The sequence below is a fragment of the Solea senegalensis genome, linkage group LG21 (genome assembly GCF_019176455.1).
Source record: "Solea senegalensis isolate Sse05_10M linkage group LG21, IFAPA_SoseM_1, whole genome shotgun sequence".
Lineage (NCBI taxonomy): Eukaryota > Metazoa > Chordata > Actinopteri > Pleuronectiformes > Soleidae > Solea > Solea senegalensis.
Genome location: NC_058040.1, coordinates 7,316,468 through 7,337,877, shown reverse-complemented (window position 1 = coordinate 7,337,877; position 21,410 = coordinate 7,316,468). Strand labels below are relative to the sequence as shown.

The window sequence follows — 21,410 nt, the reverse complement described above, 5'->3', positions numbered from 1 at the left end:
GAGTTTAGCTCTGGCTACATGCAGAGCCTTCGCCGCCACTACAGGGACCGCCACGGTGGCAAGAAACTCTTCAAGTGCAAGGACTGCTCCTTTTTCACCTGCTACAAGTAAGAGAAACGCACACCCACACCGAGTGTCCAGAAACATCCCAGTTTTTGTGCTCTCTCTGAAAAAAAAAGTGATGCTGGAGCGTGTTCTGTCCGTGCGTCTGTCTCAGGAACAACTTCACCATACACGTGGAAGCTGGACACAGCAACGGTGTTCAGGAGGAGCTGCCCAAAGACCTGCGCTGCCCTCTCTGCCTCTACCACACCAAACACAAGAGCAATATGATCGACCACATTGTCCTGCACAAAGGTACGTGGTAGACTTCTCTGCTCTTTCTGGTGTCCTCACTGTGGCAAAACACCCACATTTCTCACATTTCGACATACTTTCTCATAAGCAACTTAACTTTTACTTTTTTTTATATATATATATATATATATATATATATATGCTATATATATATATAGGTATATATATATATATGTATAGGAGTATATATATAAATGTATATGTCTATATATATATGTATATATACATATATAAATGTATATATATACACATATGTATATATATATATATATATATATATTCATACCGTAAACCACATTTTTTTCACTTGACTACATTCTCTGTTACTATAATTCAGACACTGAAACATTCCTTTTCTGCAAACCTTAAGGGAAAAGCAGGTAATCATTGTTTTGTTTTAAATGATGACGTCTGGTTGACTGCTTTAGGCCCTCATCCATCAAACAACAGCAATGAGCGTCTCATATTGAATTATAAAAGAAAATAGGAATATAATAATAACACAAGTGACAAATGGTTATATACACAAATGGAGAAGAGTAGTTTACTGTATATGGGAAAAAGTTTACTCTTATGTCATTCCATTTTTAATTTGTCATAAGTTGTTATGAGGTGTTTGTGTTGAAACTGAGAAAATGACAAAACTGGCAAAATGACTGAGATGACTTTTGGTAGTCTGTGTGTGTGTGTGAGAGAGAGAGGCAAATGTCATTTGATACCTTCCTCCATCCTTATAATCAGCATCTCTCTCTCTCTCTCTCTCTCTCTCTCTCTCTCTCTCTCTCTCTCTCTCCCCCCCCCTCTTCTTCTTCCTCCATCAGAGGAGCGAGTGGCTCCGCTGGAGGTCAGCCGCTCTAAGCTGTCGCGCCACCTTCAGGGCCTGGTGTTTCGCTGCCACAAATGCACCTTCACGTGCTCCAGTGACCAGGCCCTGCAGCTGCACCTGCAGAAGCACGCCGAGATCAAGCCTTACCAGTGCCAGCTCTGCTACTACGACAGCAGTCGACGGAGTCAGCTGGAGGAGCATCTCCGCCTTGAGCACAAGGTCAGCTGGATTCCAGACGTGAATGATGCACTTGAAGTTTTTTTTTTCCATGACTAGTTTTGATAAACCTCATGGGCAAATGGTTTCCCCGGCAGAAATGGGGAGAATAGGGCCATCGCAGCGGCGAACGTTTCAGCACAAGTTCACACACTCTTGTATTTTAAAAACTACAGTCAATTGTCTATATTGTATTGTAACGTTTTACATTTTAACATTTACTTTTTCTGATTCTTTTCTGATGACGTATATGAATGCAGCAGCTACAAAACGTGAAAATCACGTTTGAAATGATTCCTTCCAGTGGGTAAGAAAAGGGAAACACAGACAGAGGGAAAGTACAACAGAGCAATCTCCAATAAGATCAATTCTTTGTGTTACGTTTGTGCCGCAACCGCACAATAGCTTGGTTATTTCACTCGCTAAGTGCCGGCAGTTGTCTTTCGTTCATACTCACATGTGTGAAACTGATCCCGCTACAAAAATTAAATATAATTATCCGCGTAGACTATTTAAAGGGTCCTAAGAGGCGCATAACCGTTAACATTAGTTAAATGTAAATAATAAGCATCGGCCAGTGAAGTGAACACTTCCTGCAGCGGATTCTCATTAAAATCCAAATCAGTCCACCTTGAAATTAGGCAGGGTAAAAAAAAAAATGCTGTTAATGATTCCATCACGGCAAACGCTTACATGTACATGTGGTATTTTTTTTAAGCACGTGTAATAAAACTTTATTGGATGAGAACTCATTAGAGGATTCCAATCACATTAAGTTCATGATGGATTGAATTTGACCCACAAGCGCCTCTGTTCCCGCTTGTCTTTTTATTAAATTTCTTTTTCCGTCTTTAAGACACGAGCTAATAAATCCAACCTTGACCTCTGACCTGCACCTGGACATGCAAGGAAAAAAAACACACGTGAGGGAAATGTTGCGAATACAAAAGAAATAGTGAGATGAGTAGGTGGCTCAATATCCCCAAATGTGTAATCTCAAAAAGAGAAGCTTTTTCTAATGTTGAGCGGTGCACTCTGCGGTCAGCACAGACTTGAGACAAACGATGTTACCGTTTTGTGAAGAAGTGCGGACATGTTCCGTGGATGAAGGTCACAAAATCGTAGACAACAGCCTGTAGATATTTCTAATCGGCCTTGAGTGTGACCGCTACCTTCAAGATGGCAAGCCATAATTTATAAGCTCTGAATCATTCATCATCCTCTACACACACACAGCAATCACTCTGCAGCGCTCTTGCCCACAGAGTTTGGACTCTTAACTCCGCAGCAGGCAGTGAATTCCTCTTCTTTTCTGGCCATTGGGATGCTGTGATCCACGGAAACACTCTTCTACCTGGTCGTGAGGGTATCTGTCGTTTTAAAGGCTTTCCCTGCAGGAGGGCCAGAGGGCCACGTGCTGAGATGTGGAGCACAGGACCATGGTTCTGGTTCTTTAGGGAGTTAGGGAGAAGAGTGTAACTCGGAGTCGGTTTGAACGTTTCCAAGCACTCTATAGCGTTCAGTTGGACCATTGTCCTTGTCCCGGTATACAAGCACCAGTCAATTCATTGAATGAAGTGTGTCCACAGTGCTGCACTAAAGGACCTTTCACCTTGTTGGTATAAGGCGGTTCCTAGTTCCGAGCCTTCCTGCCATCCATCTGTCTGTCTCCTTGTTTCCCGTCCGAGATGTTGCCGTTTTTTCACTGCTGTTGTCTCGTTTAACCACGTACAGCTTCCTCCATGATTCCAGTGTGTTTCAGTTTGAAGTCTGGTGCGACTGAACGTAGACCTGCAGTTGCAACTTCTCTCCACTCTCCATCGTCCTTATCTGAGAAATTCAGCTTAGCACAATTGCAGTCGGATTCACGTGTTCACATGCATTTTAAAAGGTAGTCGGACTAATAGTGATAGAAATGATAATACACTTTATTTGTATGGCGCCTTTCATACAAGGATTGCAGCTCCAAGGGTTTCACAATAAACGTAAAATACAAATTTAAAAAGCAAATGCAACAATCAAACACAACACAGGATGGAATGAAAAATCTGAAGTCAAAAAGCCGTGTTTTAACTTTGAAATAAACAAAAAATGCAAATGAAACACAACACAGGGTGGAATAAAAAGCAGCGTGTTGAAGTAAAAAGACAAGTTTTAAGTCGTCTTTCAAAAATAGGACTAACACAAGATTCATTATTTGTTCCAATGTCTTGTCATAATTGTCTATATAACGAGACACTCAATAATAACACATCACATCTCTATAGTGCCTTGCAGAACACTTACACTAAAGAAAATAGAACAGTAAAAATAACAATAAGAGGAATCAGTTGTGTTGTGTCCTTGTGTCTGTGTCAAAATCCCATCGCTATATGTTCAACTCATACTTTACCTCCTGTTTGTGAACAGGTTCTACGTAACTTTGAGCTGATGGGCCGGGTCAACCTGGACCAGCTGGAAATGATTAAGGAACGAGGGAGCAGCGCAGAGGAGGAAGAGGAGAGGGAGATGATGCAGATGATGGTCGATGAAAAAGATGCCGCAGACGAGGAGGAGGAGGAGGAGGAGGACATTGATGAAGACGACGACTACGAGGGAATGGAGATGTTGGAAAACACAGTGGATGACCGGCGAGATATGGATTATGAAGAGAGAGAGGACAACATCAAAGAGGAGGAGGAGGATGAAGAAGAAGCAGAGGAAGAGGTGGAGGAGGTTAAGGAGATGGATGAAGAGAGGGCTGGCCAACAAGGTAAATACAAATGATCAGGATCATGAAATACTGTTCTATTTTGTACCTTTTATTTATTATCCTCTCATAAAGTCATATGAAAGTGGGATGTGTAAACTAAACTTGAAATGCTGCCACAGGAGAATGTAAACGTGTTGACATCAGTTTGATTTATACAGAAAAAAAATAAAGAAAGAAATATTACTGGGATTAAAACTGTAAATGTGTATCTGTGCGGAAAAACCTCGACCGTGTCTTTTTTGTTTTTTAAGCTAAATGACTATTTGCTCAGGTTTTCATCTCTCAAAATAGACAATCATGTTGTTATTGTGAATTGAGATTATTTTAGCCTATAATCTGTGAGCCCCTTAAACAAAATACTAATCTACAAAGAACCAACATTCACATTATTATATTAAGCATTTAATAATTGAATTTACTCATCATGTAATTATTCTGAAATACAAGAAAAGGCTGTTGGAGACAAGTAACAGGAAAAAGTCACATGGGCTGTATGTGCGTCTTTTTGTCACACACATGACGCAGCAAAGTATGGATCTTTTTTTCTTAGCTAAATTCATTCATCTCGTCAGCTCCCAGGTTTTGGTCGCTTGGTAACGACAGACGCGACAGAGCCTTGGTTTAAAAAACACTCACTCGTCACTTCTTCCACTCATTTATTGATGCTGCGTGTGAACGGCCCTTGAATTAAATATTGTTTTAATAGTTAAGAAATGTACATAAGCGTCTCGGGCTTCTAGACTAACCATTGATTAGACCTCTGTTTCCCAGAGGTCCTTGCATCTCCCACCAGCAGCAGCACTGGCAGTTCAGGGCCAAGCGGTGCAGAGAAGCGTCTTCCCTGCGAGTTCTGCGGCCGCTGCTTCACCAACAGCCTCGAGTGGGAACGGCATGTTCTTCGACATGGCATGTTAGTATTCTTTCCCTTTTCTTGTCTTATCTCTGCTCTCACTCTCTCTCTTTGGGTGTAAGGTGTTTGTTGGATTAAATTTGGCACAGGCCTGTCTTGTTCCCCCTGAGGATGAAATATAATAACTTTGATCCCCTGACTTTTCATCCAGCACCATCTTCGGGTCATTTCTGCATACATTCTTATATTAATTCTGCAAACGAATAACTGGAACAAGGAAGAAACTGAGTATTGAACTGTAAATACAACACAGTGCATATTTGACTTCCTTTGCTGTCTTAGACAGGCTGCATGTACTGTACTGCCGTGTGTATTTACAGTTCTGCCCCCTCTGCCTGTCTTTTCAGGACGGTTAACAGCGGTCGGATGGACACCAGCTCCACTTCAGCAATGGACGCTTCAGCTTCATCTTCCACTGGCTCCTCTGTCTTGACGGACACTGGACTGGATCTGTCCGGCAACAGCCAAGAGCAGGGCGACCCTGCTGCTGATCTGACACCAGGAGGTCCAAACCAGCACGTGGAGGACAAAGATATGCTTGACACCAAAAAGGATCAACAGTTTGGTTGAACAGATTGTGGCCTCTTGGGACGCTGTTCTCGACAAATGAATTAAGCACTGAGCTGGCTGTTTGAGATGGAAGGAAAATGCGAAGGAAATGGAAAAAAAAAGAAAAAAAAAGGTGACTTTTTATTTGGAACATTATTAGATTTTAGATGTTTCATATGTAAGTATTAGGTTGTGCTGCATAAAATGGCTGAGCTCTTTAAATGAGCGGTCCCATAGGACAGATCTTAATATATTGGTAACCAATAGTGAACAGAACTCTTTATATCTGACATTGTGGTCAAATCTACCGTGAAAGATCCCACCTAGATGAAATCTTAAGCTATTTATAAACGGATTTTGTCCCAAACTAAATTGAAGCATTTTATTATGGAAAGCACCTTTTACACCTCCCCCCTGCTCGTCCAAAAAAACAGGGTTACTGTAAATTACCGCAGAGGAAACAAACACGATATGAAAGCATTTACAAGCATGGCCCGCTGTCTTTTATTGTTTCTTGTTGAAATCGGAGACGTTTTGACATCTTAGCCGTGTGTTAACTGTGTAGAAGTATTCCTTTAGGAAGAGTCGCACCTTATTTAGATTAGCAAAAATCATTCGTAGAAATACTGACAGTTCCCCCCGAATGTTTGTAGCAAATTGCTATACTTTAGGCCCCTTATTAATATTATACTACGTATAAGCCTTCAGCCTGTGGCGCCCTCCATATTTTGATTTTTTTTTTAATTGCCTAATAATTTCACTGATAAACAAACCGTGGAAACAACGGTGATACTTAAAGCGTCCTTTCCCCCAGTAACATGTCGTTTGTGGTGAAGTCTGTTGTGACCCGTATGAAAGTCAAATTCTTAGTGACCACATGCATTAAAGGAAAACTTGAGAAATTGTGCTTCCCCCTGAGTCGAGCAATATCATATATCATTCTTTTCTTTGTTACGTGCCCACCAGTGACACTTGGTCCGAGGCTTGAAACTACAATGCTAATTCCGCACTTTTTAGACGGGACCTCATTCCCAGAATGTAAACAGTGTCCGCCGTCTTTGCTAACAGTTATGCTAACAGAACGTGTCACTGGTGGGCACGTAACAAAGAAAAGAATGAAGATATTTCTCAACTCAGGGGAAACTGAGGTTGGGAAGCACAATTTTTCAAAAATACTAAACCTATTCTCATAATACAAAGCTAAATGCAAATCGGTGAAGTGTTCCTTTAAGTCTGCTGAGGTCTACGTTAGCGCACAGCCCCCAAAATGTACGAGTCAGACTGATGTGGACCCTCGCACAAGTACAATTAGAACAAACACATAACATGGAAAGAATCGAGTGGTATCCTGCAACACAAACACAGGTTTTTCTCAAAAGTATCGGCGCTACGACCACTTGATACACTCGGCTTTTCAGTCCAAAAATACTGTACGTGATTAGACGCGTCAGAATCCAGCTCTGTCCACATGAACTTCTAATAACAGACGGTGACCCGTGCGGTCCGAGTCAGTGGGTGTGATCTGGTTTACTGGATTTTTACTGACTGCACTTTGAACACCGTGTCAATCCGCCATGTGTGAGTGCTGAAGCCAGCGTGCAAGTGCCTTAAAATGCAGTCCCTCTAACGGCCACATTATGGTTTTAATTACTCACAGAAAACCGTTAGAAGCAACTCGGAGAAAAAGAAACACCCCCTACGCCAGGTTTCCCACGGGAATGCATGGCCTCAACAGCAGCTGTTTTCACTTCTCCTAATGTGTGCCTTAGTGGCAAATTTGGGAGTCATTGTTTTAATTAAGGTCAGATCAATTACCTCTGACTTCATGGTAACAGTCAAATATGGCTCCGTGTCAACCCTGAGCAGAGCAGAGAGGTCCGTAAAGATGGTGAAACGGCTCTGCTGTGTTTGCGTGACTGTCTCGTTCAGGTTCTATCACATGGTCCATATTTGGATTTTCAAACTTGTGTCAAATCCCCCCGCCCCGCCCCGCCCCCCCCAACGTGAACCCCTTTAAATTTCCACCCTGTGTTGGCACAGCTGTCATAGCCTGCGTTAGTGAGCTTCTTTTTAGGCGTAGTCGTCTTTTAGTGTTGATATTGACAATAGACAGAGATTGTATTTGCTGGAATTTGCTGCTTGAATGCCCTAAAGCCTTATTAGAAGTGAAGAGCAATTAAGTCAAATTTATATCCGATTCCAAAAAAACTAAAAACAAGCTACGATGAACAGTCTGAAATTTAAGGACTGATAGAAATTTATAGAGGAACACGGTTCGTCTAATTGTGTTCTTGGTACCAAAATATTTACCAAGCCTGCTGTACTTCCTGCTGTGATTGTCTTTCCCAAGCATTGAACCTTTAATGGTAATGGAAAAAATCTGGGTCTGGGCCATAGGATTTTAGGAGTAGAATTCTATGTGTGTAGCCCAGGTAATCTACATGTCTGCAGCCATGTATAGAAAAACAAATCTACTCATTAAGTGTTTGAATTGTGGTGTTTCAGAAACAATAATTTAACCTTTTTTTTCCGTTAGGTGTTATTACTTTAAAAAAAAAAAATGAGAGAGAAAAAAAGAAATCTGAAGATGATATGAATTAACCCTTAGGGACTTTTAAATCCCCCATTCCAACAATATTATACTGTTGTACAAAGTCTGGTTACAGTGGAAAAAAAAACAACTCTTTTGTACTGTAATAGAAAAGAGAAGATAGGAGGTGCAGTGTGGTTGTACAATATTTAATCCCATGAAGGGAAAATGATGCAGTTTCCGAGTAAAGAGTAATAGCCAGGGCTTTTATTTTTAAAAGAGAAACATGGCAAAGAAGGAGAGGAGAAAAAAAATGTGCTCCGTTAGGAGCATTGTCTTAAACTGCTTGTTTTTATTTGTTTTTTGTTTTCTGGGCTTGACCACTATCTGAGTTGACAGTCGACCTGTAGATCCGTATGAAATCTAGCATGTTCTTGTCTAATGCAGAACCTTAACACTCCAGTCTCTTTTACCCCAAACAGCGGGACTGTCTTAGTCCAGTTGGTGCTCAATATCAAAGCCCTTTTCTTTTCTCTGTTTTACCGGACCAGCTTGTAGCTTTTTTGAAGTTAAACCATTGTCGTAGTAATAAGCTTTGTGAGGCATCTTGAAAGCCCGTTGTAAACCAGATGATATAAATGGTACAATCTGGGTAATGAAGCTGTCAACCCAAAATTGTCTGTTGTTCTGTGATCATTTTAATAGAGAATGACTATGAATCCCCTCACTGTGTGCAGTCTGAAGACTGTAAGACCCCCCGAGTTTACCCAAAGTTAAACCCCTGTTGAGAACACACTGGATACTTGTATATATGTTTAGTTTTTTTTCCGAAGCATTTCTCTTTTCGGACTGTTGTCTCCATAGTTTGACACTAGAATCTCTCCTTCTTGCCTTTCTTCCTATACAAATCTGATTACCTGATGGTGGGTTGTGATGTTGCCTAGAATGATTGTTTACAATTTTATTCCATTTATCTCTGGATATTCTGTAAATATTGTAATTCATTGTCTTTTTTTAACTTGATAATAAAGTTATCAGATAATGGTCAGTGTGTTCCTCCTTTCTCATCAGACGTAATATGATATGTTTTCCTCGATTTACCCTGAGACTGAGTCGCTATGATCAGAAATATGATATTTTATAATATAAATACATTTTCTAAATAGCTAATATTCTGAGCTTGTGGAATATTTAGCTCCCACAGCCCTCTAAATCAGTTAATTATGCATATCGGCACAGATGTTCATAAAAAAAAAAAATCTCTTGTAAGCAGGTTTCCTGAAGAGCAAAAGGAGAATGAGGCAAATGTGAAAGTATTAATTACCAGAGATTGAGGTGAGACGCAAAAAGATGGGCTGCAGATTTTTATTTAATCATGTATTTTTTGTAACCAGCCATTTACATAAGATTTACTTATATCTGCAGTACACGTCTGAGTCAGAGGAGGGAGCCTGTTAGTTTCTCACCACAGTCAGTTTCTGCAAAAATAATCCATGATTCAGCAGATTATAGCAACAAGCTCTGGATGCTTTGCTCAGTGAGAGTGAAGACCAGTGGTCTATCTATTTAAAAATAACATCAGGTGTTACAGAAATGACAGCCAAAATAGAAATGTTTTATTATCTACCAATGTAGCACTATGTATATTGTGAATTGAGTCGCAATGTTGTTTTTAAATCAATAAAAGGTGTGGAAAACATTGTATTATTCATGAAAATATTCATGATGATACTTCACATAATATCAAAGTAAAAGCACTTGTTTTGAAATGGAAGCATATATACTTCAATAATAATAATAAAAAACATTATTTTACAAAATAAATCTATTGGTATCAGAAACAGACAGAAATAAATATAAAGTTAAGTAAATAATAAAATGGACCCCTGTAATGAAAACACTAAACAAGCTTATATAAATGTAATATTAAAAGTATGTATGTATTATATTCTGTCTATATTCTATTACCTTGCTGGCAGAAAGTTGGCGGTTTATAATGTTTTCATTATAACATGATATTAAGTGTTGGGCTGCATTTAATTGAATGGGGGGCTTCATGTGGCCCAGGGGCCGTCAGTTTGACACCTCTGCATTAAGGCATCACTAGTGTTGCAGCACCAGTGCATGTTTGTGTGTATGGCTGAGGATTCTCATACAGAAAAAGGTATAAGAAACATTTGCTGTTGATTTGTACAGTGGAAACATTGATTCCGTCACTCATGGTTATAAATTCTGTCTTTTGTGCAACGTTTCCATTTCCCAATGACAGTTTTCTTTGCAACACGTCCCCAGAGACCTTGGAACAGCCAATAGAAGCGAGCAGCTTGTCCACAGGAAATAGCTCTGGGCTGAGAAGGCATCTCAGTGGCTTAACTCTACGTTACACCCTTCCATCTGCACCCTGCAAACGTTCAGCTGACCAGAACCACAAACCCCTGCAAATGGCAGTTATGAGTGTATGAGTGTCTGTGTGTCTCTTTTATACTGTACATGCAGAAGCTCTTGCCTTTCCAGCTGTATCATAAGACCAACCAGCACTAGTCTTCTACCTTGTCTTCTTGATGAAAGTCCCAGTTTCACAGATGCCTTCTGCATTTCTCCTGCCAATTTGAGAAGGGGCTAAGTTTTTATTCCACATGTCTAACATCACCACTTAAAAATATCTCCAAGTCACTAGAGATCAGTCTGCAAAATCTCTGAGGCTCAGCACTTCAGTGGGGGCCGATGGCAGACTGACGACCCCTGGAGACAGGAGCAAGAGGCACAGCCACAGTGAGGATAGGGGGAAAGGAGGACACTGCTGCTGCTGCTGCTGCTGCTGAGTAGAGCGACATAAGGAGTGTGTGGTGAGATTGTGTTCAGGCCACAGCAGACAAGTGCACTGCTCTTATTGTACTACAGAGACTGGGAGGAGTAATGAAGAGAGGCAGAAGGACTAGGAAAGACAGTGAGTAACAGACATGGCAGCATCAAGATGTGAGACTCAAGGGTTTGTACTAACGCCAACACTGAAGCTACTTGCCTGCATGGATGAGTTGTTGCTCAGCCGCGTCTTCAGCTGAACTGGAGTCTGCTTGAGGGCAGAGTAGTGTGTGTGTTCCTGAGTGGGTTAGGAAGAGTGTGTAGATCAGGCTATATTTGTACCTCCATCCCAGTGGAGTAAATTAACACCATTGTTCACTGTTAAATCCTGTGTCTGTTAATATGTTACATGAGGCACACTGACTGACTGAGGGGCTGTAAAAACATCACATGCTATATTTTATGATTATTTTATTCCAACTACAGTGGAGTTGGAAAAGAACAGAATGAAAAATTAACTGATAATATAATAATTAACTCATAATAAAATATGATAAATCACTGTAAGTAATAAAGATAATAATAATAACAATAATAATAATGATAGAAGTCGAGCATTTTTATTAAATTGCATCATGAACATACTATAATTTCTCCCTAGTGAATTGAATTGAGATGGATGGATGAACTGAATTCAAACGTCGCTGTAATGCTAAACTTAACCAGCAGGGGCGCTGTAGATTGACTGACTGACATAGAAGAAGAGAAGGGAGGAAGACATGGCGGCTGACAGTTTGTAATGAGCCAACAAAAACAGCTAAGACTCTTGCAAGTTTCACCCTTATCGTTAAAACCAGGCGCGGGAATCAAACACAGGTCGTCAAAATGTTGATAACTCTGAAAACCTTGCAACAGCAGACGTTCAAAGTCGAGATCGATGAAGAGGAGACGGTAAGAGTTGAGAGCATGCATCTGTGGAAGGGGGTGGAGTGGGAGTGGGTTATGTCCTGGAACCGAGTCCTTCAGTTTTTTACCGTTTCACTATCAGCAGATAAGCCTGTGCAGAGGACACTTATTTATTCAACATGAACTATCTGTTCTATCCAGTTGGTGTGGTTTATTTGTGACGCGGAATTCCGTAAAATAACGACTTATTAAAAATTTATGTATATATTTGTATAAGAAAGTAGTTTGTATGTCAGCATGTAGCCATAGCCCTTCTCTGGTTCCATATGGGGTGAAAACATAACAAATTGACCTAACATTAGCTGTAGCATGTACCAAAAAAAAATCTATTTTGTTGTCCCTACAGGGGAATTTTTCTTTGGAGCAAAGTGCCGGAAACTATTGCTAATTCCCTCCCTTAAACTCTTTATAAGTAAATAATGATTGTGAAACAAGAAGTTACCAATTATTATCATTCATTTTCTTACAACAATTAGCACCATATTAGCATTACATTAATGTCATTTAATCTAGTAGGTCAAGCTTAACTTGTTTCCGAGATAGTGATTAAATATGTTATATATGTTAAAATGTTACTCAAAACGTCAATAACTGAGACCTGATGGACCCTGTACCTTTTAATAAAACTTCAACGAGGCTTTTATAGTGACTTTAACACGTAAATAACATTTTATGAAGTTAGATTTAGTCTTAAAACTTAGTCTTACTGTCAGTTTGTATTATGGAGTCAGTGTCTTTTTTGGTAATTGTAAGTGTTGTATATTACACAAGTTAGACTGGATTGGTTTGAATCAGGAGCTGTAAGTATTTTGTCTGCTTTTTTTATGATGCTCTTTGGTAGTTAACCTTGTTCACACTTTGTACTTTTATTTTCTAACTTGTGCTAGTAAAAAATGTTATATAACCAAGACTAGAAAGGTTTCATGGCAGGTAAAAGGTTTTTTTTTCCCCTCACAGGTGAAGACTCTAAAAGAGAGGATTGAACAGGAGAAGGGAAAGGACATTTTTTCAGTTGCTGGACTAAAGCTCATATATGCTGGTATGTCACTGTTTTTGATTGTTCTCACTTGGGCTGCAGTCACCTATGATTGTCTCTGTCTGACCAGTAGTTGCACAAATAGTAAAAAGCAATAAAAGACACTTCAAGACAAAGAAAAGCAGCAAATCAATAAAAAATCTGAAGCAGGTCAAGGATTTTTTCCCTTTGATAAACGACTTAAATGATTAACTCGATTGGTAATGGCTTGAATCCACTATTTGCTTCCGAAATGTTTATGTTATTTGTTAAAAATGTCACTTCCGGAAAGCCATCAACAAATAAAGTTGTCTGGGGGAAAAATCTGGTGTTAGCAGGAGTCTGTAAAAGGTTGCAATTGCAGGTTACACTGCAAACAATGCAACTGATACATCTCACCACCTCCTGTCTGCTCTCACATCAGAAAGACCTCAAAAGGCAAAGTGACAAAATCACAAAACTCTAAATCAACTGTAAAAACACTCCGCATTAGTATAATGAACTGTAGTGTGACGTGTACACCACAGGATCAGTCCACTTGATTCAAACTAAAGGATTGATCCTATTTATTTGAGTGTTGTGAAGGCTACAGACACTGGATTTATTCCTCACTTTTTACAGACAACTTTATTGATGTGTGTGAAGGTGACATTTACAGATGGCACTATGAATGCCCATGTGTACCCAAATACTGAATCAAAAGTTGACTCGAGGAGCCACGCGGTGGAATGGAGTCCAAAAACATGTAGAGGTTAATTGGACACTCTAAACTGAGAATGTGAGAGTGAATGGTTTTCTATGGACTGGCGTCATGCCCAGGGTGTGCCCCGCCCTTTTGCCCTTTTGCCCTTTGTTAGCTAGGATTGGCTCCAGCTCTCCCGTGGCCTTAATGTGGAGGATAAAGTGATGGACAATGGATGAATAAAAGTTGAGTCCAGGCTTCAGATAATTGGCAGGACAGGGATATTGCGATATGGCAGTGATCCCAGTAAAAGTGAAAATTAGGACCTGACAAAATGGGTTCCCTGACTCACACCTTTTCAAATATTTCAAAACATGAAGTACATGCAACAAACAGAGACATTTAAAATGATATGTAATATCTCACTAATGAAGTGTGTACCAGCTTTTGTTGCTTTTGCTTCTTATATCTGGCCCCTTCATTACTATTAGTCAAATGTTTCTGAAATTTGAATACATTTCAACTCGATTTGAAAGCTGTCGTTTATTGCATTTGTGGGTCTGTTATCACATAGCTCCTGCACTCACACTGTGCATTTCCAGGGTTTTAATGGAGCAGTTTGTCGACGGCTGACAAATGGATCCTCTTCCTGTTGTTTCTCTTCACGTTACAAAAACAAAATTACCATATGCTTTTTTGTTTATTTGTTTCACAACTGAAATAAACACGTTTTTCGGGATTACAACAAAGATGATTTGATTACATTTTAGTAAACTAATTAGTTGTTGTCTGACTCATAGCATGGGGCTATTTCTCGTTGACAGTTGGATCAGATGCTGAGATTTTAAGTCACCTTCATTTCCACATAAGTTGCTAAACTCCCTTCTTACCTCAATCATCTCATCTCAGACGTATGTTGTAATAGACACCAAATCCTTACAATTCTTTAATTAAGGATCTGTTGTCACATCAGTAATAGCTGTTGCATTGTCAGGCAAATGTTCACCTGGTGAAGATGTCGTTTGTGATCTGTTTTGTGGAGCAGGTAACCGTATCATAAAAATGACAGTGTTTTAATGCAATAAATCACAGTGAGAACATTTTATACGCACAGTTATACATGTCGATTTTCATTATTTAAAAATATTTGCCCACGAAACGTTTAAAAATGTGCATTATTTACATAAATAAGAGCGAGCTATATACAGGAGAGATAACTACTTGTATAGGTACATAGAGTTTTAACTGACATTCATTTCTTTTTATGATGTACATCAGGGTTGCTGTGGTAGTGCTTTTTTGGTAATATTTAGGATCTAACCAATATTAAAGCTTCTGTAGAAAAGTTCTGAATTCAGGAAATGTGAGGAGGAGCAGTGGCGACACAAAGTCTCCTTCTGAATATCACAGCATCCTACAAATTTAACCTTCATAACACTGTCTGTGTTAGAATGTGGTCCTCTGAAAGCTGCTCGTTGGACATGTGGATCTAAAAAACGGCATTAGCCTACTTTTTTTTATTTCAGAAAAAAAAGGGCTTTGATTATTCTTATTGTGCTTCAGTTTCTTCTTCTTTTGTATTTATGAATCGTCTCGCAGGATCTAACTCCATTTCACGCTGTACTGTATAGTGGCCCCGAGGCCATACGTTCCCCACCTGTGCAGTAGAACAAAAAAAGAAGTAGATATTCTGACAAAAGCAGACAACTTATCAGCTCAAACATCTTCTCAGTGACATGATATGATACTATCCTTTGTAACATATGCTGCCTGTTGTTCTAGAGTTCACGGCAGGTCAAGCCTACAGCTTTGTGACTCTCGCTTTCCGTTTCCTCTCAGGTAAAATCCTCAACGATGACTCAGCCCTCAAAGAGTACAAAATCGATGAGAAGAACTTTGTGGTCGTCATGGTGACAAAGGTTTGAAAATGAACTAAATATAGAAAACGTTGTAACCTTCCCTGTCCATGATGATCCACTTAATTGTGTCTGTTTTTTTTATGTATAAAGACAACCTACAGTAAATTACAGCAAATAATCTGTATTTAAATGACTGGTTTTATCAGCAAATGCTCACTTTAATGATTTTTAAAGTAACATTGTAGAGTAAAATTGTCTTACAGCCCAAAACGGCCGCAGCCGCCTCGCAGCCTTCACCTTCCCCTGCAGCTGCAGCTCCCAGTGCTGCAGCTTCTCCACTTCCTCCAGCTGCTCCTGCTCCTCCAGCTCCTCCCGCCTCATCGTCTAGTTCAGAAACCAAAACAGAATGTTCCACTAAAGACGACAAACCAGAGGCGACTCAGTCTTCAACTGCTGAGACGACCTCCTCGCCAGTTCGGTAAAGATTTGTGGAACTGTTTGTCTCTTATCAGTGTGTCTTTGAGTGAATCAAGCTTCACCCCAGGTCTGTTTTCTCTTGCAGAAGCTCCGAGGCGTCAACAAACCTCATTGATGAGGCAGTTTCAAACCTAGGTAGGAGTGCATGTGTCAACAAACAATTTGTATGTTCTGTCAACACCTTTTATCTTTTTATTTGTGTTTCTTTTACAGTTCAGGTTTTCATTTTATATGTTTCTTTAATAAACAGTCTTCTCGTGCAAAACATAATCCCACAGTTCCTCATAGTCACATTGTCTGAAATAAGCAAATATAGTTGCTTATTTCAGACTACCACAGCCTAGTATTATTTAATTTGGATGTGTGTGCTTTTGCAGACTTTCTAAATCCTTTAGGTGCTGAGCAATTAATCCAAATTTTATCAAAATCGCAATACGCCTCCTGCAATTTTCAAATTGCAGGAGGCGTGATATTTGTTAGAGACAAAATGTGTGAAAAATTACCATTTTAGATCCTGAACTATACAGTGAAAAAAAACCATCTTTGTTTCTCGCAGGTCTGCAAAATATCACACAGTGATTGTTTTAAATATGTTATTCAAATGAAAAGGAGAATAATTATGTAAAAAGTACCATTCCCTCTCATATGGTGAATCATACCGCACTAGCAATTTCAGTCGAAATAATCGCAGTTATAGGTATTTTTTCACAATCGTTCAGCCCTAGTGCTAATTATTAATTCTTATAGCTCATATAGCCATTGATGTGAATCTTTCATTTTAATGTGTGTGGTTTTATTTCTGTGGAACTTGGTAGAGAAAGGTATCATTTTGCCAGTTCCCGAAATTCCCTTCTTTGTGTTATGCACAACTAACTAATATTCTTTTTTTTAAATGCTGTCACAGATTGAAATTCTGTTATATTTCTGTATAATAAATTATTTCATACTCATTTCATACTTGCATGTGGCACATTCAAATCAAGTGTTTTTATTGTGAAAAAAAAAAAATAAAAAATGATGCCCAATACTGAAACATTCTAAAGAAGAATGTGTGGTTAATCGCAGTGTTGTACCTGTTCCTGTAGTGACAGGTGCTTCATACGACGCCATGGTGAACGAGATGATGCTCATGGGCTACGAGAGGGAGCAGGTGGTGGCAGCTTTGAGAGCGAGCTTCAACAACCCAGACAGAGCTGTGGAGTACCTGCTCACTGTAAGTGTATTTGTTACTGGTGACTGTAACAAATGCGCTTTTAATCACACGATGGATTCCAAGTAGTTCTGAATTCTGTGATCCTTTTCTTATTTATTATATCTAAATACAGCTATTTGTTAAATTGCTGTATTGAATGGCTTTCCTGACAGGGTATCCCAGGCAGAGACCAGGGCCACCTGACAGGTCCTGAAACGGTGGCGCCTCCAGTGAGTGGAGCTCCAGCTGCACTTGCAGGTGGCAGCAGTGCCCCTGCCAACACTGGGTCTTCAACAAGTGCCGGAGGTAAGTGGCTCTCAGTGTTTTGCATACTCTCGGCTGTCTTCGTTAGAAAGTGTTTGGGGTCTGTGTTATTATCCTTTATTATCTTGTTGTGTCTGACTAACGCTTTCTGTCTTTGCTCACATGCAGCGTTTAAAAACACAGAGGTGTTGCTGCAGCTTCACTGAATTAATGAATGGATTAAATTGCACCAGCTTTGCTTATTTTGTGTGTGTGTGGGGGGAAAAAGACAAAAAAACTTACCATGTCTGGGTTAATCCTATCCTTTACCATCTAAATCAGGAGTTTTGTTCGTAGGATTGAGGTTCAAAGCTTTTTTCAGAGTGGACAAAGACCAGTTTGACCTATATCGCTGCCCTGAGGATCAGTCTGATCCTCGGGCTGAAGTGCGCGTAGAAAGTTGAGATTTTGCGTCTCTCATTTGTGTGCTAGTGTCTGATGTGTCATCTCCATTGAAAAGAATGCATTTGTGTCCGCAAAACATGCCAGATTTGTGAACGGCCCCTTCGTACGCTATCTTTCAGGCAATCCCTTGAATTTCCTCCGAAATCAGCCTCAGTTTCACGTGATGCGACAGCTGATCCAGCAGAACGCCGCCCTGCTGCCCACGCTGCTGCAGGAGATCGGCAGGGAAAACCCAGAGCTGCTGCAGGTGAAGCGCCGTCATGCCGTGACCCGTCTTTGAGTGATGCTCAATCGCGGTGTGTGGGTTTATTGGGGAGGGCGGGGCGGGGCAACACACAGTTCTGATTGGAGAAGCAGCGGAGGCACTGGTCACTCACATGGTTTTTCACATGATGTTCCGTTCACTCGTCAGGAGGTGTACTTTTGAGGGGGCTGTGCTTTTTAAAGTATGAAAAAGTATTTGTATTTTTTGTGAGACTTGAGTTCAGTGATCAGGTTATGGGAATCATACAAACCAGTGTTTTTGGACTTAAAAAGTATAAAGTTAGCATAAAGTTTTACATGGAATGAATCTCGAAAACCAAACATGTAACATGCAATTATACTGAATGCTTATTACGGATTCTTTTTTTATTATATCATAAAAGAAGGGCAGAATGTGTGGATGTATTTTCTGTAATGTCATGAAGACATGAAGCTACAGGTTAAATCTAGGAATTCAAAGGAATCTATTTCTCCATTACTGAATTATCAAGGCCAGGGATTACTGAATTTTTTTTCTCTTGAGTCCAAATTAATGTTTAAACTGCTCATTCACTGCTGCAGGAGATAAGCAGCCACCAAGAGCAGTTCATCCAGATGCTCAATGAACCCAATGCAGAGGCTGTGGCCGGCACTGGTGGCAGTGGTGGCGGCGGTAGTGGTGGCGGAGGAAGAGGAGGAGGAGGAGGAGGAGGAGGGACATCAGGTGATGCACCTGGTGGAGGCCACATGAGCTATATCCAGGTCACACCACAGGAGAAGGAGGCCATCGAGAGGGTGAGGAACAACAACATCAACACACTGTCATTAATCTTCTCCATGAGTCCAAACTTCAGTGCAGTTGAAACTGCAAGAGCTTGAATATGAAGCAAAACGCTGCTGATGTCGCCTGAATCACGTGTTTGTGATCTATTCTCACGCTGGAAACATCTCGCCGTTCATTTGCTCATTATTCAAGTGTGTGTCTTGTAATAATTCACAACTCTTCTCTATTTCCAGCTAAAAGCCTTAGGATTTCCAGAGGGGCTTGTTATACAAGCTTACTTTGCTTGTGAGAAGAACGAGAACTTGGCCGCAAATTTCCTTTTACAGCAGAACTTTGATGACGATTGAAGGAACCATCATTCTTTTGAAGTTTGTTTTTTCCTATTTCTTCCTCTACATTTTTTTTTTACCAATATCATGTATACAACAAGCTTTTTACATTTCCAAAGAAAAAAGGGTTTTATTCACCACTTTCCACATTGACTTACCTTGGTAACACTGGATCATTATCACAACCTGTAAGTGTGATCAGGTTGAAAATGGACAATTAAACGACAATAACTTTACAGCAGAAATAATCTGTGTGCTATTGATTTTCTTTTTTGTTTTAACACAAGTTAATTAAAATATTTTTTTTATATAATCAATATGGTTTGTAAGGAGGGATTATGTCATAAGTGAAGTTAGGTCAGAGACTCTGAAGGCTTTTCATGTACTCTTATTCTATTTTTTAAGTGGAGAAATAACGGAAAATCAAAGTTGTGCATAACAAGCATGTATGGCACTGATTCCTTGTTTTTCTATCCATCACCCTGAATCTGCATGTGAATCAGCGGGATGATTGGCAGGAGCTGTGTTATGAACTGCAGTTTAAAATGAAGGTTAATTTAAACATGTATATACATACATGTGATGGGGATTAGCTACAGCAACTGTCAATTTTTACAGAAAATCACACAAAAAAAATAAAGTTTTGATGAGAAATGAAAGCTGCGCTTGTTTGGCCGTGTTTGAGTGTGACGAGAAATCACACAATACTGCAGGTGGCATGGCTTTAAGGAATAATTCAACTTTAAATGAGCGTATAGTGTCATTTTTATTGTTTTATATGATGTTCCTGGTTCCATAGAGACTATAATGTCACCTCCAGATTCATAGAGGAATTAAAAACTGTTGTTTGTCTCACCTTGTAACACAGTACAGCAAAGGTATGTTAACTAACAAAGCTTTAGTTATGCATTTAATTGGTGACATTCAACCCATTTCTCATGTTTTGATATTTGTGACCTCAGCACTGTTGGTAAGTTGAATTATTTTTCAAGGACCTAAAGGACAGATGAGTGTCAGCCAGATCTGAGTGGGTGTAAAACAGAGTTAACCTATAGGGGGCAACATAGACCACAGTATTTTCTAAGATTAGACTCCAAAGTCTTATCCTCACCATGTGTTTACTTCTGTAATCGTCTAGAACAGCAAAAAAAAACAACTCAGTTTCTCCAAACATCACTTCAGTTATATCACAATATGTGATAATGTGTAAATTGTGACGCTCCATTAGTAGTAACTATATTTAAGTTTAGTACTATATTACAATATTTGCTTTATTCATTCAATGACATCATTTCCAAGGTGTTTTTTTTAAAACGTTATGGTTTAAAGAAACATCAGTAACAATACAATCTTAAACTTTTGAACACTGCTGATTATAATTTGTATTTGTTTACATTTGAAAACATTTAAATTTTTCCTTTTCCATATAGGAAACCATAGTACTTTGATCATAATAATGCAGTTTATTTATATGGCACTTTTCATGGACTCAAAGTCACTTTACGTTAAAGGCAAAAGAATGAAAAAGAAGAAGAGATGAGTTTTGAGTGATTTGAATGAGGAGAGCTGATGTAGAAGCTGATCTCTCAGTGGACACATTGTCATTTCGTTGTATTGTACGACATCAGTGTCGACACACAATGCAAAGGCCGATGCACCGGCATCATAAGCGTTGAGCAGAAACACGGAGATCACTATCTTGCTTTAGCATCTTAACAGGTTTCATTCTTATTGTGTGCCAGAGCTGCAGCACAGAGTGGCAGTCAGATCTGGTGTCGGCCTTGAACGTCAGCCAGTTACTCAGTTGTGCTTCCCATTCTTCCCGGTGACAGGTGAAAAGAGAAACCCATGGAAACAAGACAGTGAAGGAGTGTATTTTCCCAAAATCTTTTTTAACAGCAACATTGTGTTAGTTCGCCTGTGGCAAACCCATGATTATCAGGGGGGATATTATGTGTGAGCTGACTGTGAGCTATTGGTGCCATTTGAATGTGCTTCTCCATTACACTAACAGGGAAATATACAATTACTATAACTACGTTCAAAGACACTTCCCTTAACGTTTGTGGAGCTAATATTTATCTCAGGGCGCTGGTGTGTAATGCTGCAGACGGTATGGCGAGAAGGGTATAAAGACTATGATGGTTTTTTTCTTATTTCAAATACAGTTTTATTTTATTATACTGTAAAATACAAAACAATAACAAAGCCAT

The 21,410-nt window shown here is 39.6% G+C and overlaps 2 protein-coding genes across 3 annotated transcripts; both read left to right on the top strand.

Annotated features, from left to right (window-relative positions):
• Positions 1-239: 239 nt before the first annotated feature.
• Positions 240-9,188, top strand: LOC122758461 (acidic leucine-rich nuclear phosphoprotein 32 family member E-like). Its single transcript, XM_044012673.1, has 5 exons — positions 240-357; positions 1,179-1,402; positions 3,809-4,151; positions 4,923-5,061; positions 5,409-9,188. Exons 1-5 carry the CDS (start codon positions 330-332, stop codon positions 5,629-5,631), a joined length of 957 nt encoding a protein of 318 aa, XP_043868608.1. The 5' UTR covers positions 240-329; the 3' UTR covers positions 5,632-9,188.
• A 1,801-nt stretch (positions 9,189-10,989) lies between these two features.
• On the top strand, positions 10,990-19,856 carry rad23b (RAD23 homolog B, nucleotide excision repair protein). 2 transcript variants are annotated; one of them, XM_044012990.1, is made up of 10 exons: positions 10,990-11,087; positions 12,866-12,947; positions 15,445-15,524; positions 15,728-15,942; positions 16,027-16,076; positions 17,027-17,154; positions 17,307-17,439; positions 17,961-18,088; positions 18,667-18,879; positions 19,102-19,856. In XM_044012990.1, the coding sequence occupies exons 3-10, from the start codon at positions 15,513-15,515 to the stop codon at positions 19,213-19,215; spliced, it is 993 nt and encodes a 330-aa protein (XP_043868925.1). In that variant the 5' UTR covers positions 10,990-11,087; positions 12,866-12,947; positions 15,445-15,512; the 3' UTR covers positions 19,216-19,856. The 2 variants fall into 2 exon arrangements, with proteins under 2 accessions (XP_043868925.1, XP_043868924.1); XM_044012989.1 differs by lacking the exon at positions 10,990-11,087 and adding an exon at positions 11,679-11,893.
• The last annotated feature ends 1,554 nt before the right edge of the window (positions 19,857-21,410 follow it).

What these genes read in the sequence shown, in the direction of transcription:
- LOC122758461 (XM_044012673.1), top strand. Translation starts at nt 330, where the DNA reads ATGATCGACCACATTGTCCTGCACAAAG. An exon ending in ATCTCCGCCTTGAGCACAAG is followed by an intron (nt 1,403 to 3,808) that starts GTCAGCTGGATT and finishes GTTTGTGAACAG; the next exon opens with GTTCTACGTAACTTTGAGCT. An exon ending in CATGTTCTTCGACATGGCAT is followed by an intron (nt 5,062 to 5,408) that starts GTTAGTATTCTT and finishes CTGTCTTTTCAG; the next exon opens with GACGGTTAACAGCGGTCGGA.
- rad23b (XM_044012989.1), top strand. Translation starts at nt 11,828, where the DNA reads ATGTTGATAACTCTGAAAACCTTGCAACAGCAGACGTTCAAAGTCGAG. An exon ending in ACTAAAGCTCATATATGCTG is followed by an intron (nt 12,948 to 15,444) that starts GTATGTCACTGT and finishes GTTTCCTCTCAG; the next exon opens with GTAAAATCCTCAACGATGAC. An exon ending in TGGTCGTCATGGTGACAAAG is followed by an intron (nt 15,525 to 15,727) that starts GTTTGAAAATGA and finishes ATTGTCTTACAG; the next exon opens with CCCAAAACGGCCGCAGCCGC.